This window comes from Geotrypetes seraphini, chromosome 2, assembly GCF_902459505.1.
Source record: "Geotrypetes seraphini chromosome 2, aGeoSer1.1, whole genome shotgun sequence".
In the NCBI taxonomy this organism is placed as follows: Eukaryota; Metazoa; Chordata; class Amphibia; order Gymnophiona; family Dermophiidae; genus Geotrypetes; species Geotrypetes seraphini.
Window position 1 is genome coordinate 208,251,128 of NC_047085.1, and position 17,925 is coordinate 208,269,052.

General features: G+C 43.5%; 1 protein-coding gene across 1 annotated transcript in view; it reads right to left on the bottom strand.

Annotated features, from left to right (window-relative positions):
* The window catches only part of PRPF4B (pre-mRNA processing factor 4B), a 194,203-nt gene that overhangs the window by 37,610 nt on the left and 138,668 nt on the right, over positions 1–17,925 (bottom strand). Inside the window, 4 exon segments of the mRNA XM_033934823.1 lie at positions 4,564–4,717; positions 5,191–5,328; positions 7,717–7,864; positions 15,151–15,241. Of these exon segments, the coding sequence (XP_033790714.1) occupies positions 4,564–4,717; positions 5,191–5,328; positions 7,717–7,864; positions 15,151–15,241 (531 nt within the window).

The following is a 17,925-nucleotide window of genomic DNA, read 5'->3' on the forward strand; positions in this document are numbered from 1 at the left end:
TTGCCCCGCCGATTCCCCAACTCCCCGACAATATCGGGACAGGAGGGAGCCCAAGTCCTCCTGGCCACGGCGACCCCCTACCCCCACCCCGCACTACATTACGAGCAGGAGGGATCCCAGGCCCTCCTGCCCTCGACGCAAACCCCCCTCCCCCCAACGACTGCCCCACCCAAGAACCTCCGACCGCCCCCCAGCCGACCCGCGACCCCCCTGGCCGACCCCCACGACACCCCCACCCCCCTTCCCCGTACCTTTCTGTAGTTGGCCGGACAGACGGGAGCCAAACCCGCCTGTCCGGCAGGCAGCCAACGACGGAATGAGGCCGGATTGGCCCATCCGTCCCAAAGCTCCGGCTACTGGTGGGGCCTAAGGCGCCTGGGCCAATCAGAATAGGCCCGGGAGCCTTAGGTCCCTCCTGGGGGCGGGGCCTGAGGCACATGGGCCCAACCCGACCATGTGCCTCAGGCCCCGCCCCCAGGAGGGACCTAAGGCTCCCGGGCCTATTCTGATTGGCCCAGGCGCCTTAGGCCCCACCAGTAGGCGGAGCTTTGGGACGGATGGGCCAATCCGGCCTCATTCCGTCGTTGGCTGCCTGCCGGACAGGCGGGTTTGGCTCCCGTCTGTCCGGCCAACTACAGAAAGGTACGGGGAAGGGGGGTGGGGGTGTCGTGGGGGTCGGCCAGGGGGGTCGCGGGTCGGCTGGGGGGGCGGTCGGAGGTTCTTGGGGGGGGCGGTCGTTGGGGGGAGGGGGGTTTGCGTCGAGGGCAGGAGGGCCTGGGATCCCTCCTGCCCGTAATGTAGTGCGGGGTGGGGGTAGGGGGTCGCCGTGGCCAGGAGGGTTTGGGCTCCCTCCTGGCCCGAACAACTAGGGGGGTGTCGCCAGGGCCAGGAGGACTTGGGCTCCCTCCTGGCCCGATATTGTCGGGGAGTTGGGGAGTCGGCGGGGCAAGAGGGCTTGGCCTCCCTTTTGCCCCGATCGTGTCGGGGAGTCGGGGGGGCAAGAGGGCTTGAGCTCCCTCTTGCCCCGATCGTGTCGGGGGTGCCGCGGTTGGCTGGGGCAAGAGGGCTTGAGCTCCCTCTTGCCCCGATCGTGTCGGGGAGTCGGCGGGGCAAGAGGGGAAGCAGCAGGACACCGGTAGGAGCTTCTACATGATGGGGGGGGGGTCGGGAGGCTGTGGGGGTGCGAGTGGTCCTTCAGGGTGGGGGTGCGTGTGAGCGGTCCTTCGGGGTGTGGGTGCGAGCGGTCCTGCGGGGGGGGGGATGAATCGGACGTCGGGGGGGCATCAGGCTTTCAGGGTGGGGACAGGACTTCAAGGGGGAGAGGAGAGTCAGGGCGGGCGACTGGAGAGTCGGGCAGCATGCGCGGTATACGGGTGTGCGCGGTATACAAAAATTTCTGTACATAATTTTGTGTTTTCCGCGCGCTATACCCGTGTGCGCGTTTTACACGGGTGCGCGTTATCTACGTGAAAATACGGTATTCATGGTAATATAACTGACCATTTATACTAAAATAAAAAAGAGATTAGGGAAGCCATTCTTTAGTTTAACATTGACTAAGCATCATCATTCCATTATGAAAAAAAATATTCCAGGTGATGAATGCAAAAGAAGCCACTCTAATGCCTGGTAATAAGTTCTGGCTATGAAGATTCACAGGGCCATTAATGGTGATTCATTAACAATTTATTAAAGAACATTTTGCATATGAAGATCTATCATATTCTACTGTCATATACTGCACTCCACAGACTGCAAATCAAATAGATACAATTATTGCTATGATACTAATCTGCTCAATCCAATTCTCCTATAACATGTCATTCCAATCAGTTTTTTTAAACTCCTAGTGCAATGTGCTTTGTCCTTTGAAGTCCTGATAGTCCATGGAAAAGTAAGGTTAGATGATTTTAAAGCGCCTTGCACAATCTGAGTTGTAAAACTGAATAAATAAATATGGGTTGGGATATGCCTCTGAAAAAGAAAGATTAGGTTCTTAACCTTGCCAGTATCTTTTCTAGTAGATAGGTGTGTCATTCTGGACGGATGGGTAACAGCCCAGTGCTCGTTCAGAATGACACATCTATTGCACTAGAAAACACAATTCTAGAAAATGAATTTTAAGAACACTCTCACAAAACAACAATTGTACAACTGGTATTCAATTAACCACTAAACTAAACTAAACCTTAGGTTTGTATACCGCACCATCTCCGCAAGCGCAGAGCTCGGCACGGTTTACAGAGGTTGAGAGGAAAGGAACTACAAAGAAGGGATATAGGAGAGGGACTGAGAAGATAGAGAGGGAACAGGGTACTAGAGAACGGGAGGTGATTAGATTTTTATATTATTATTTTTTATTTTCAAGTTTTACATAAAGTGTACAAAATATTAAAATACAATTGATGAATACACAATATCACTTTTATATCTAATACATCATATTCTAAATATATTTTTATCCCCTCTCCCACCCCCCACCCTTCTATTACTTTTCTATCATATATTACATATTATATATTATATTAAATCATATTATGTAAAAATTATTTTCACTACCCCCCCTCTATATGTGTCACCTAAAAGATATTGAAAAGAAGAAGAAAAATCCAATTATTTATTCATTACAATATTTTGTCAATGGCCCCCATATTTTTATAAATTTAGTATATGTCCCTCTTTGTATTGCTATTGTTCTTTCCATTTTGAATATATGACATATTGTATTCCACCAAAATGTATAATTTAGGTTTTTATAATTCTTCCAATTGTTGGTTATATGCTGAATGGCAACCCCTGTCATGATTAGATTTTGGAAAAGAGCCAAGTTTTCAAGTGTTTGCGGAAGGATTGGAAGGAGCTAGAATTTCTGAGTGGGGATGAGAGATTGTTCCAGAGTTCTGTGGTTCTAAAGGGGAGGGATGTTCCAAGTTTTCCTGCGCGGGATATACCTTTTATAGATGGGAAAGATAGTTTCAGTTTTTGGGAGGATCTAGTGGAGAGTGGGTTTGAGGAATTCCAAAAGAGTGGGATAACGGGAGGGAGGACGCCATGTAGAATCTTGAAGGCTATGCAGGCACATTTATAGAGGACTCTGGAGTATACTGGGAGCCAGTGAAGCTTGGAGAGGAGTGGGGAGACGTGATCGAACTTGCCTTTTGCGAAAATAAGCTTGGCCGCGGCGCTCTGAATTAGCTGAAGTCTATGGAGGTTTTTCTTAGTTAGGCTTATATAGATGGAGTTGCAGTAGTCCAGTTTAGAGAGGATGGTGGATTGAACGAGGATGGCGAAATGAGAATGATGAAAGCAGGATCTTACTTTCCTCAACATATGGAGGCTAAAGAAGAAGTTTTTTACCGGTACTCTCAACCAACCGGTAAAATAATAATAATAATAATGGTCTCCCATCCTCCTCAACCCTCCAAAGTTGTGCGCTCCTGATACAATAACCTCCCTCCCTCCAGCCCCTAAACATCAGCAGCAGCTATAAATCTCCCTCCCTCCCTCCAGCCCCCAAAACATCAGTGGTCCCACAAATTTCCCTCCTTCCAGCCCCTGAAGCACCAGCGGCAACCACAAATCTCTCCTTCCCTCCAGTCCCCAAAGCAGCAGCCAGTCCTGACAACACCCCTCCCTCCCTCCTTCTACCAAAGCAGCAGTGGCAGCTGGTCTGACAATCTTCCCTCCCCCTTTGGCTTCCAAAGCAGCAGAGCCAGTCCTGACAACCCCCCACTCCCTCCCTCCCTTATCCAAAGCAGCAGCAGCAGTTGGTGAGCAGAAGCAGTGCCGTAAACAGGCTGCTTCTGGTCAGCCCTGGCAGGGTCCTTCCTCTATCACATCACTTCCAACGTGGCAGAGGAAAGGCCCTCCTGGGGCTGGCCAGAAGCATCTTGTTTATGGTGCTGCCTCTGCTCATGGGCTGCCACTACTGTTTCGGTTAAGTGAGGGGGGGGGGGGCTGTCAGGATCAGATGCTGCTGCTTCAGGGGACAGGAGGGTTCAGAACTGGTTGCTGTTGCTGCTTCGTGGGTCAGAGGGAGGGAGGAGTATTGTCAGGACTGGGGGCTGCTTTGGGGGCTGGAGGGAGGGAGATTTGTGGCTGCTACTGCTGCTTCAGAAGAGCCACAGGTAGGTAAGAGAAGCCAGACCTGCATTGAGGGAGGGAGGACAGACCCGTGGTGGTAGTGGGGATGTGGATCAGAAATGTATGTGGGCCTGTGTGGGGATAGTATAGCGGAGTGCAGGGGAGGGGAGATGGTTGGCTGCTTGACCCATACATGGGGGTAGAAGGGGGGGGAGAGAAAATGTGAGAGAATGGGGGGAGAAACTGGGAGAGAAAGTAACCCAGAAAGAAGGGAAAAACAGATGCTAGACCTACAAGTGGGGATGGGGGAGACAATACAGTGAGGTGGGGAGACAAAACTATTTTTACAGTAGCTCTCAAGCACCCAGAAACTACAGTTATCCGGCATTCACTAATCCCCATGGGTGCTGGATAACCGAGAATTTACTGTACACAGATTTTATCATTTTAGATAATTATTTAAATTCAAATATCACTTACTAAGATGTTGTCTGGTTTAATATCTGCATGCAGGATGTTGCATCGCTTTAAAAGTTTTAATGCTAGGAACAGCTGCTGGCTGTAGGATCTTACAGCCTTAATGTGGAGTCCAACATCCTTCCCATACTTTTTTAATACCTCACGCAAATTCATACTTGGGGGAAAACAGATAACAGAAAGTGATCAAGAATAGCATTTTGCTTTTACATCAAACAAAACTGAAAATTTGTATCCAAAACAAAGCACAAAATTACAAGAAAAAAGTTGAAAAGGTTAGATCTGAACTAACACTAAGGGGGGAATTCATCAAGGGGTACTAATGATTAGTGTGCAATAAATGCTAAGCCTCCCATAGGAATATAATGGGCATCTTAGCATTTAGCATGCACTAATTGTTAGCATGCGCTAAATCAGTTAGTTTCTCTAAATGAACTCCCTCTAAATCACTCAAAAATAACCACATATAAACAAATAACTAAACATATTAAACTTATTCTAAGGCATTGCTGTTATTATAATGACATTGCTGTTCCCAACTGGAAAGCACTAAATGCAGTCATTTGGTACCTGTAGTACTCCACTGTATAATGTTCAGTGAAGACTACTATAGGTATTTTATCACTTTACCTTAGAGGTTCAAATACCAGGCACAAGTGCTGTTTATGATAAAAATGTCTGAATAGCCGCAAACAGTGAAATTTGTCATCAGGATCTGCATCATTCAATTTTTTCAAGAATTCCAGTTCTTTTAAGCCCGTTTTTTGCCTGCAAACAGAGAAGTATTGTTTCTATGAATTACTTAAAATATGCTGCATGTAATATTTTTAAAAAAGCTTCTATGTTGTAAAGCAAGTTAACCTGAAAAGTGAATTTATATTTGTTGCTCTTTTGGTACAAAGTGACCATGCCCCAATGAAAAGCAGGATGAATGTTCATTGGGGGTTTTCTTGTTTTGTGCAGGGCTAGCTATTGCTTTTCATCACCTATTACACTGAATTATGGATGAATGATTACAAATTACAACTAAGCAGTACCATCAAGAAAGCAGAGGTCACTTCGATCTTCCACTCTCTACATCAGGGCTGCCTAAATCCGGTCCTCGAGATCTACTGGCAGGCCAGGTTTTCTGGATATTCACAATGAACATGCATGAGAGAGCTTTGCATACCAAGAAGGCAGTGCAGGCAAAGCTCTCTCATGCATGTTCATTGTGGATATCCAGAAAACCTGGCCTGCCAGTAGATCTCGAGGACCGGACTTGGGCAGCCCTGCTCTACATCATGCTCACAAACAAAAGCAGATAGCAACAGAATTACTAAACAAAATGGAGATGTGGGAGTTTTTCCCCCAGAAATTACACAATTTCGGTACTGTTTTGCTTTGGGTAGTAAGAAAGGGAAATGAGGGGAAAAAGGAGGGAGGTTGCTCCATGTAGTATGTAAAAAATAGAAGTGGATGGAAGGCAGAAAGGCAAAAATGTCTTAAGGTACAACTTTCCTTTAAACTAGCAATATGCAAATCTGTTGTAACTGTATCTGTAATACCAAATAGGGTACGAATGGGTTAGTTTTCCTTTTGCCTCTGGCAAAATAATACTGGGTAGATAACCATATTCCCACCAGGTACACCTAAGAAGCATGAGGCAGTTGTATAACTGTCAAAGATTGAAAAAGTTTGATATAATCTGCAGTCATTTACTATGTTTCCATCTATAACTCATAAAATATTAAGCACAACTGCACAGCTCAAGATGTATGCTGCTTTTGTAATTGTACTCTATTCTCTCTATAGTTCAATAAAGATGTCCGATCTGAAAACTTTGGCATAAAAACTATTGAGAATTTTGACAAGAATCCCAAAAATGTCAAAGATGGATCAGAATCAAGCAAATATATTTTATACCACATACATATCATCTGCTATGAGTATGGATGCTGTATATCTTAGAGGAAGAGCAGACGACACCTTAAAGTTGAACTTTGCAAGTGAAATGTTAGTACTTTGTTTTCCCGAAAATAAGATAGTGTCATATAAATTTTGGGTCCAAAAAACTAACTAGGGCTTATTTTCAGGGGATGTCTTATTTTTTTCATATACAATGATCATCTCTCCCTTCCTCTTCTTCATCCCAATTCTTATTTTTTCCTTTCACTCAATAGGTGCAGCATCTTTCCTCCCCTCTCGTCCATCTCTTTGTGCCTTCCCTCTGCAGCATGTTTCTATCCCTCCCTCCCATCCCCCCATGAAGCAGAACCCTTGAGCAGCTTCTATCTAACTAGGACTAATTTTGGGGGTAGGGCTTATATTAAGACCTACCCCGAAAATCATGCTTGGGCTTATTTTCGGGATAGGTCTTATTTTCGGGGAAACATGGTAATATTGTTGGATTGCTGGTTCAATCATGAAGTGATAATGAATGTGACTGCTGGGCAGGCTGAATAGACTATACAGGTGGTTTAAACTGGGTAGGGCTCCCTACTCACCAAACCTGGCAATTCAAACAGTTTCAATTACACATGCCCTGCAACTTGAAGGAGGAGGTATCTCTGCAAGTCTGTGACCTGGTACTAGTACCACAACTGCAGCTCAAGCCAGACCAGCACATAGGTAGTGCTTAGTTGGTTCCACCCCAAAACACTGTACATGCTCAGAAACTGCTCCTCCAGTCTTTGCACAGTAACAGAGCTCTCAGTGCAGGAGGTTCAGAAGTTTCATAGTTTCAAGTCACATGAGACTTCCAGAATCTTCTGCACTGCACAGCTCAAGTATAGAGAGCCTCATCGCTGTGCAGAGGCGGGAGGAGCATTTTCAGAGGCAATGCTGAGAAAAGAAACAAATAAAAAATTGGGGGGGGGGGCATTAGAATGCAATTTCTAGGTGCCATGCAACCTGACACCCAAAATTTGTCGAGCCCTGGTCTAAATACATTAGAATCTGTGAAACAAATGTATATGTTCTTCCAAACAATATTTATACCAATATCAATGTCACACTTCAAAATATAAATATATTCACATTACATTTTTGGTGGTGTATAATTTGCACGTTTCTTATTTTTGGTTTTTTTTTTCTATTTTGGGACTGGACATTAAACAGGAAGCAAAAGCATCACTTGCAACAATGTGGTTCATTCTTGAATTTGAATATACTTACATTAGCTCATTGTTCCTGATGATTTTGACTGCCACTTCTTGATTTGCTCTTGCCATATCTCTAGCTCGTACTACGTTGCTAAAGACTCCCTGACCAGTGTAACCATACACATTGTATCGTTTTTCTAAGATTTCACCAATGTTGACACCTGGAAGAGGGGAAAAAAAAAGAAAAGCCAAAATAATTTGAGCCTCAGAAGCAATCACATAAGGAAAACATTTTTGTAGTAATGATAAAAAAAGAATCTGAGTCATTCCATGTCAAGTGGACCAATACTGAAAATCGTCCACGCTTGACCCCCCTTGAAATCCAACCAAATTTTACAGGGGTGTTGTCTAGGGTCTTAAATGAAGCTCTGCAAAATTTTTTGGATCTATCTCAATTTGGTTGAACAAAAGCAATTGATCCACTCCTATGCCTCGTGTGACCTAAAATGCCAACTTTGCTTAAGCACTGCGGCAGAAGGAAACTACCTAAGAGTCTGAAATTTTGCAGTTTGGTACAACACCTTAGGGCAGGGGTGCCCACACTTTTTGGGCTTGCGAGCTACTTTTAAAATGACCAAGTCAAAATGATCTACCAACAATAAAATTTTAAAAAGACACAACGCACACTGTACGCATAGAATTGTTAATTATCATTCCTATTCCGGGGTTTTTTCAAAGAGGTCAAAGCAGATGACTCTATGCACTGACACCTCAGTAACAACCATACAAAAATAGACAAATACCCACCCCTTCCCTTTTTACTAAACCACGATAGCAGTTTTTAGCGCAGGGAGCTGCGCTGAATGCCCAGCGCTGCTCTCGACGCTCTTAGGCTCCCTGCGCTAAAAACCTCTATTGCGGTTTAGTAAAATGGGACCATATTGTAAAATATAGAGAGCAGATATAAATTCAGACACATTTTGATCACTAAATTTAAAATAAAATCATTTTTCCTACCTTGTCTGGTGATTTCATGAGTCTCTGGTTGCCCTTTCTTCTTCTGACTGTGCATCCAATCCTGACCTCATTCCCCCCCCAACGTTTTCTTCTTCTCTCCCTGCCCTCTCTTTCTTTCTCTCTTCATGCCCCCTTTCTTTTTTTCTGTTTCTCTTCTTTCCTTCTGTCTCCCTGCCTGCCCTCTTTCTCCCTCCCTGCCCTCCCCCAAGCCACTGCTGCTGCCGCTGCCATCGGATAACAGGCCCCCAAAGCCGCCCGCCGCCGGCCAAGCTCTCCTTGCTTCGGGCCCACCAGCATTCTTCTCCCCGACGTCAATTTTGCCGTCGGAGAGGAAGTTCCGCTGGCCAGAACTTCCTCTCCGACGGCAGAATTGACGTCGGGGAGAGGAAGGCTGATCGGCCCAAGATCGACCTATTGGGAGAAATGCTGCCGGGTCCTGCCTTTGAGGAAACAGAAAGTAGGCAGGACCTGGCAGCAAGAAGAGCAAATCGCAAGCTTCACTGACCTGTCTCCCGCTTTAGCCCGCGAATGGGGCTCTAACATGTGCGTGCCGGCTTCCCTTCTCTTCCCCCCCCCCCGACATAGCTTCCGGTTTCAGAGGGAAGAGAAGGGAAGCCGGTACAAGCACACGTTAGCCCCCGGAGCATAAATTCTCCAAGCCGGTTTTTGTTTTTTTTTAATGTTGAGCAGCGGAGGCAGCAGCAAAATTCAGGAGCAGGCCAGTCAGGAGGGGAAAAAAGAGAAGGGAAGAAGGGAACCCGCTCTGCAATCGACTGGGGTCGCCTGAGCGAGCGACCTGTCGATCGCGATCGACGTGTTGGGCACCCCTGCCTTAGGGCAAGCTTCTGTGCCAAGTTTGAAATCTCTTGTGAACATGCTTCCATTTCTACAGGTCAGCAAAATAGGCAAAAAAAATTAATGTACAAAAATTTTTGGCTCCATACTGCTGCTGGTAGGTAAGTCAGCTGAGGGTACAACTTTACCAGCAGATGTGTACCATGAGAAAAGATTCCAACATTTGCAATATGAGCTTTTACATTCAAGTAAAGCTGACGATATGACCATCCAAAAAATATGGCTTTATACAGTTATGCAAATTTTCACTGTTTTTCAGATTAAAATATCTCTAATGCATAGATTTGTTGTTGGTTTTTTTTTTTGGTATATCATTTGAAAGAGAATGTTTTTTGCTACAGAAGTTATCCTGTTTCATCTTGGACCCGATCTTTCTTTGATGAGAATTGATTGTTTAAAGATAAGCATTACGTGCTTGCGCAAACATGTTATGTTGAATGGTCATTGGTACTTCATTGTGAATGTGCAGTGGAACTATATTGATCTGAAAACTCATAACCAAGCTTTGCCAGCCACAAGTACTCGTCTCGTACTATGCTCAGTGATTGACAAACTTACTGTGCACTTTTGCACGATAAAAGTCAAAACATGCATTGGCTTGCACAAACTACTTACTGCGTGCAAGCCCAAACGCCTAATCATGTGATTCACACGAATGTACGCATAGCTGTAGTAGTATGTCTGATACATGCAGCTTTTCTGAACATGTTCTGACTTGCAAATATCACAGCACAGTGGCTGTATGAACAAGTCTGGCTTTAAGGTTCATCATGACCTTATAACACCATATGACTTCATTATTTGACAAAGCTTGCCTTTGGTGTGTTGCTTTCCGTCTATTCTTTCTGCGTAGCATCTGGTTCTTTCCCTAGTTAACTAGGCTATGCATGTGTGGATTTTAGAAACTTACTCTGCACTTGCTGACATGTACAACTTGCTTTGCTTTATTTTCATTGTGTTCTCACACTGATATTTTTCATCTTACTTTTATTCTGTGACTCTTATCTTATGGAGACTAATAATAAGCTATAGCACTGCAGTATTGTAATCTATGATAGTTCTGAGTCCCAGAAACCATCTACCTTCTATTCTGGAGAAAGCTGCTTGAAGCTTATTTCTGATTTCTCTTTGCCTGACCAAGAATTAATTAAAAGATGCTCTGGACTTTCTACTTTGTAAGTGGAATCTAATATCTGTACTCATGAAGCTTTGATTCCGACAAAGATTGAATTTCTACAAAAAACTGCTGTAATCCGTTTAGAAAACAGAATCACAGCAATATCAAAGGTCTACGCCCAATTAATCTTCCTGCAGCTGATCATTTAAAAGCTGTCACAAAGCACGAGTTTAAACCAGGCCAAAAGCTTTCCCAAGATGCAGTCAAGACTTGCGTGGCAAACTGCAAGATCTAAGTAGCCCTAAGTCTGATTCTGACAGTGATGACCCTACCAATGCATCTGAAAACCTCAATGCCAGCTTTTCACCACTAGGAATGTATCCTCTAAAGATTCAACAGATTAGCAAGCAAAATTCCTTAAGCTATGCTAAACGCAAACTCTCTGAAGCCCCTAGTGCAATTGCAGACCAAATTGCAGTTATTGGTGACTTAACTCCAACTGACATCAAAGCAGAACCAGAAAGTGGACAATGTAAAGTGTTCTGACTATGATCTTCTATTAACTGAACAGAAGCAGAAGTTGGAACTATTTAGTAATAGGGAGAAAATACAAATTCTTACTCTTGCTCCACACAGCTATTGAGAAAACTGCTTTGGAATTTGGCGTTTCAACAAGAATGGTTAAAAAGGCCAGAAAGCTGAAATAGCAGGGTGGCATTCTTGCTGTTCCAGCAACAAAGAGAGGAAAAGTGCTTGCTCAGCAGATTACACAGAAAGTCCTCGATTTTTATGAAGACGACAAAATCGCTAGAATATGCCTAGGCAAAAAAGATTATGTCTCTGTTCGGATCAGTGTTGAAAAAGTGCAAAAGCAGAAAAGATTGCTATTATGCAATATGAAGGAACTGTACACTACCTATCGCAGTCAGCATGGGCCTGAAATTGGGTTCTCAAAGTTCTGTGAGCTTCAGCCAAAGTGGTGTGTCACAGTTAGTTCATCAGGGACTCATTCAGTCTGTGTCTGCACAATCCACCAGAATGTGAAACTTATGCTTTCAGCAATTGCAGTTCCAGATGACTACAAGGTGCTTCTGAATAAAACTGTCAGTGATATAAACGCAAAAAACTGCATGTTGCAACGGTGTGAAATATGTCCTGAGCAGATCCCTCTGGAGAAATATTTTACTGAGTTCTTTGGTGAGCATGATCCAGATGATATCATTTAATTTAAGCAGTCACACTGATTGGGATACACTGGAAACTCGACAGTTATCCATAGAGGACTTCACTTCCAAATTAATTTCCAAGTACCAAAGTGCTTATCTGAAGGAACTGAAAGCAAATATAAAGGAAATATTGTTTTGATGGACTTCGCTGAAAATTATTCCTTTATCGTTCAGGATGCAGTACAGGGGTTTCACTGGGAAAATAGCCAAGCAACATTACACCCCTTCATTGTCTACTTTTGCAATCCTGATATCCAAAGCCTACGCATATGCATGATCAGTGACTACTTGTGTCACAATAATATTGCTATTCATGCATGTTTGAGGAAGCTTATTCTGCATCTGAAGGAAGTCTTGCCTGTCTTAAGCCATATTCACTACTTTAGTGATAGTTCTGCTGCGCAATATAAAAACTTCAAGAATTTCATTAACCTCTGCAGCCATGATACATGATACTTTCAAATTACTGCTGAGTGGAACTTCTTTGGCACCAGCCATGGCAATCTCCATGTGATGGGATTGGGGAACAGCCAAGAATTTAGCTGCCAATGCCAGCTTACAACGCCCTCTCAATAACCAAATTTTGACACCAAGGGATCTACCGCATTTTTTGGACCTACTCACTTTTTTCCCCAAAAAAGTGGGTGGAAAAAAGGGTGTGTCCTATGGAGTGAATACCCAACCCCCCCGTTACCTTATTTAGACCACCGCCCGCCCCTCGCCCGCCGTTGCTGCTACAGCTACAGGTCGCTTGGTGCCGCTGCAAGTAGAGGAAGGGAATGGCCAGGCGGGTGCAGCGATTGCACGCCGCTGGCCCAGCAGCCTTACCCCCAACGTCAATTCTAATGTCGGAGAGAAGGTCCACTCTCCGACATCAGAATTTATGTTGGGGGTAAGGCTGATGGGCTGGCGGCATGCAATCGCTGCAATTCGTTCTGTGCCGGCTCCCCACTCATCCTTCATTCTCGGGCCGCAGCACTGCTGAGCTAGGAGTCCCATTCTCCCCCACTGCTTTGTTGACGTATCCTCACAGCGGCAGCAGGAGGTAAATCCAGCGGGCGGGGGGGGCTTGGTGGGCAGAAGAGGACAGAAGCTGGAAGGCAGTGAGGGGAACATAGGAGGGGAGGGAGGAAAGGACAATTGTTGGGCCTGAGGAAGGGGGTGGGAGAGGAAAAGGCTGGAAGGCAGTGAGGGGAACATGGGAGGGAAGGAGGGACAATTGTTGGGCCTGAGGAAAGAAAGAAAGAGAAAAAATGATTTTATTTTCAATTTAGTGATCAAAATGTGTCACTTTTGAGAATTTATATCTGCTGTCTATATTTTGCACTATATTTGTCTTTTTTTCTATAGTTTTTACTGAGGTGACATTGCTTATTTTAAAAAGTCAGCTGCCTTGACATTTGTGCCCTGTCCCAGCTTACCACTAGACCACCAAAGGGGGGACAGGGTACAGAGCCTGGCAGGGAGGGAGGACAGGGTGCAGAGCATGGCAAGGAGTGTGGGGTTGGGTGTAGAGCCTGGCAGAGAGAATGTGGTTCAGAATGTTTTTTTTCTTGTTTTCCTCCTCTAAATCTAGGGTGCGTCTTATGGTCCGGTGCATCTTATGGTCCCAAAAATATGGTATTTGAATTCTGCAATAAATCTGTCTCGGGATCCAAATTTTTCTTCATTGCTAAAGAAGATATTGAAGCAATAAGACCTGCTCAGGAGCAAAGGTTTAGTATGGGTCACATAGTGGTTAGAACAAGAGAAAATCACCAATTTAAGCCCATAGATACTGCTAGACTCTGCATTAGTAAAATTTCAAGTGACACCAGCTCATTCATTGCCAATGTCTTAGAGTCTGATACTGATCTTGAACATGCCCCTACCTTTCAAGCATCCAGCTTTCAACCTGGACGATACTTAGCTTGCTTATATGACAATTCTTGGTGGATTGGTTATGTATGTGAAATTTCAATGGAAGAATGCGACATCCTGGTTAATTTTTTGCATCCACAAGGTCCTGCATGATTATTTCACTGGCCTCCCTGCAGAGACATATGCTTATCCCTGAATAGCATATTATTGCAGGCCTTAATGAACCTATGACCACTTCATCAGTCAGACAGTACACTTATCCACAAGCTATTTTGGCAAACATTGACCAGACTTTCAAAACCATGTGCAAGAAACTGAGTTAAAAGTTGAATTTACGTGATTTCCTGATCTTTGTCAGTATGTATGCGCACTTTAAATAAGTGTGGTTTTACACTTTTCTTTTTTGTCTTTAATAAAGCCTAGAAATTTATATGATATATCTGACTATTGGGAATGGCTTTCAGACAATCAATCAATAACTGATAAATATGTCGTCTCAGTGTATAATACACTTGTCATGATCATCATGACATGTGGGTATATGAAAATGCATGGATAAAGGAAATGGGATCATAAAACAGTAATCTGAACTTACCTGTGAAACTTCATGTATCTTGTTCATTTGCATGCAACATGATTTGTTAAACATTCGTGCACATGTACAACTAATGCTTATCTTTGAAGCTTTAATTCTCACCAAAGAAAGGTTGGATCCAAGATGAAACAGGATAGCTTCTGTAGCAAAAAAACATGCTATTTCAAATGATATAAAACTACACATTAGAGATATTTGAATCTGAAAAACAGTGAAAATTTACATAAATGCATAAAGCCATATTTTTTGAATGGTCATATCTTCAGCTTCACTTCATTGTAAAGGCTGATATTGCAAATCTTGGAAGTACCTATTGGTACACATCTGCTGGAAAAGTACCCTCAGCTGACTTACCTACCAGCAAAAGTATGGAGCCAAACTTTGCCAAAAATTTTTGTACATGAATTTTTTTTGCCTACTTTGCTGACCTGTAGAAATGGAAGCATGTTTGCAAAAGATTTCAAACTTGGCACAGAAATTTGCCCCAAGGTATTATACCAAACTGCAAAATTTCAGACTCCTAGGTAGTTTCCTTCTGCTGCAGTGCTTAAGCAAAGTTGGCATTTTAGGTCACACGAGGCATGGGAGTGAATCGATTGCTTTTGTTCAACCACCCCTAGCTCCTGACCAAATTGAGATAGATTCAAAAAATTTTGCAGTTTCATTTGAGACCCTAGACAACACCCCTGTAAAATTTGGTTGGATTTCAAGGGGGTCGAGCGTGGGCTCCTGGTTCACCTGACATGGAATGACCCACCTGCAGTTTGGTTTTAAATGTGCATCTTCTCAACAAAAGGCTTTTGCACATGCCAATTAACAGTCAAATTAAAATCTTACGATAATAGCCTTCTGCATCAGTCCAGTTATCTCTGAGGTTAGGATTTTCTTTGAAGTCTTTACCAATTCCAGCAGCTCTAAAACGAGCACTCTGTAATATAATAAAAGAACAAGTTATTTCATTGCTCTTCAAAATGCTTCTCTGCATGTTTGCTCTAGTACTAAACTGTATTACTAGTCAGTGACCTGCGTTAGGCGCTAATGCAGCTTAAAATGGCGTACTGTGTAGTGCCAAATGTATGCACTGTGTACTAAACATGTATTAATATTTTTTGTTTGAGCAGCATGTATGATGTAGCATGACATCTGCCCTTGCCCCCGGGTTTATGTGGGACGTACTAAACGGGCAGTCCAAGTAAGACTAAATGAGCACAAGTCCCGGATATCCACAGAAACCCTGACAGCCCCTCTTGTATCACACTGGCTGTCCAAGAAGCATACAATTGATTAAATTAGTGGCGCATCATAGATGTTATTGACAACCAGGGAGCAGAAGGTAATTTGGAGGCGAAGTTAAACTTTTTAGAACAGAGGTGGATTTACCAACTAAATACAGTTGTACCCCACGGGCTCAATTTGGAACTTGAATGGCAGTCCCTCTAGTGAGGTCTCACTGTATCCCCCGCATCTTTTTGAATTGTTTGAAACTCTTTTAGGATTACAGGAGTGGGAACAATAATATTAAGCTCTCCCAGCTGGGTGCTACTCCAGGAGCGCGGTTATTCCCGCGCTTCCGGGTTGGCCCAATGACATCAGTCTCAGCTGTTGTAGAATATTTAATGAGCTACAGTACACGCCGCGGCCATCTTAGATCACATTTCGGGTGGCCACGTCATGAAGAGCATATAGTTCTGAGGTAAGAAACTGGCATTAGTCAATAATTTTTGGTGTCATGCGATTTTATTGAATATTAAAGCTAGTTCCTTGTTGTAGGGATTGTGCCCTGAGGAAACCCAAACAGGGTGAAACATGTTGGCGACTTTGTCCCTCTTGGTTAACCACCCAAGTTAAGTAAACTGCACTTTATAACCTATTTAATTTATTTAACTTATTTAACTTATTGAAAACATATTAAAATAAGCATTGCACATCTTTAACTAATATACCAGGGACCCGATGACGATAGGGGGCATAAAGTCAAAAGTTATGAAAGTTTATTGAACTTTTGGTGGCACCTCTGAGGGCCTGGAGAATTCATTTGACAAATCATATGGTATAGAAGGTACCTGGGGGAGGTTTATACTATACCATCCTTTCAACTATGTTATAGAAATTATCCTTCTATAAAGAATCTATATATTCTAAGCCCTATACAGTAATTCATTAGGATGGGGGTGGAGCATGAGTGTTCCTATAAGAACATAAGAATAGCCTTATTGGGTCAGACCAATGGTCCATCAAGCCCAATAGCCCTTTCTCACGGTGGCCAATCCAGTTCTCTAGTACCTGGCCAAAACCCAAGGTGTAGCAATATTCCATGCTACCAATACAAGGCAAACAGTGGCTTCCCCCGTGTCTTTCTCAATAACAGACTATGGACTTTTCCTCCAGTAACTTGTCCAAATCTTTCTTAAAACCAGCTACGCTATCCGCTCTTACCCCAGAGCTTAATTATTCTCTGAGTGAAAAAAAATTTTCTCCTATTGGTCTTAAAAGTATTTCCCTGTAACTTCATCGAGTGTCTCTGCTCTTTGTAATTTTTGACAGAGTGAAAAATCGATCCACTTGTACCTGCTCTACTCCACTCAGGATTTTGTAGACTTCAATCACATCTCCCCTCAGCCGTCTCTTTTCCAAGCTGAAGAGCCCTAGCATCTATATTATCTTGCTTTAACTGGTTAGCCCAGGATTACCACATGAGCCCTTACTGCTTACAATAAGTGTCAGTAAATGCTCATACAATAATTTTTTGTAATGGCCATACACTAATGGCAACACTAAAACATGGACATTAATACAAAAACACAGAAAATCAGCTGCAGGAAAAATGGCCGTAGTGCACAGGAAAAACCCACTCAAGGACATGATTACAATTTTTGCTGCAGTTTAGTTAAAGGACCCCCTGTCACTTACCTGAGGACAGCAGGATATATATTCTCATATGTGAGGTGATGTCAACCAATGGAGCTCTGCCTGGGAACAGCTTTGTAAAAATCTTTTGAGAATTCATCTTGTATAACATGCACCTTCCTGCCTGCTACTATAGTACGGGAACTAGCCACCCAAGTTTCTGGGCTAACAGAATTCAACACTAAGGGGAAGTGGGAGAGTATATAAGAATATGTATCCTGCTGTCCTTGGAGAACATCTGCTACAGATTACCGTATTTCCCCATATACAGGTCGCCCTACGGTACAGGCCATAGGAAATGCAGATTTCAATTACCCCAACATTGACTGGTTAAATATTACATCGGGGAGTGATAGGGAGGTAAAATTCCTAGTTGTCATAAATGACTGCTTCTTGGAGCAACTGGTCTGGGAACCGACAAGTGGGGGGTGCTATTTTAGTCCTTAGTGGAATGCAAGACATAGTACAGGAGTTAACTATGTTGGGTCTGCTGGGAAACAGTGATCATAACGTGAACAAATCTGAGTTGATACTGGGAGTAACATCTCAAAAAAAAATCTACTGTAGGAGCATTTAATTTTCAAAAGGGCAACTATGATAAAATGAGGAAAATGGTTAAAAGAACATAAGAATTGCTGCTGCTGGGTCAGACCAGTGGTCCATCATGCCCAGCAGTCCGCTCACATGGCAGCCCTCTGGTCAAAG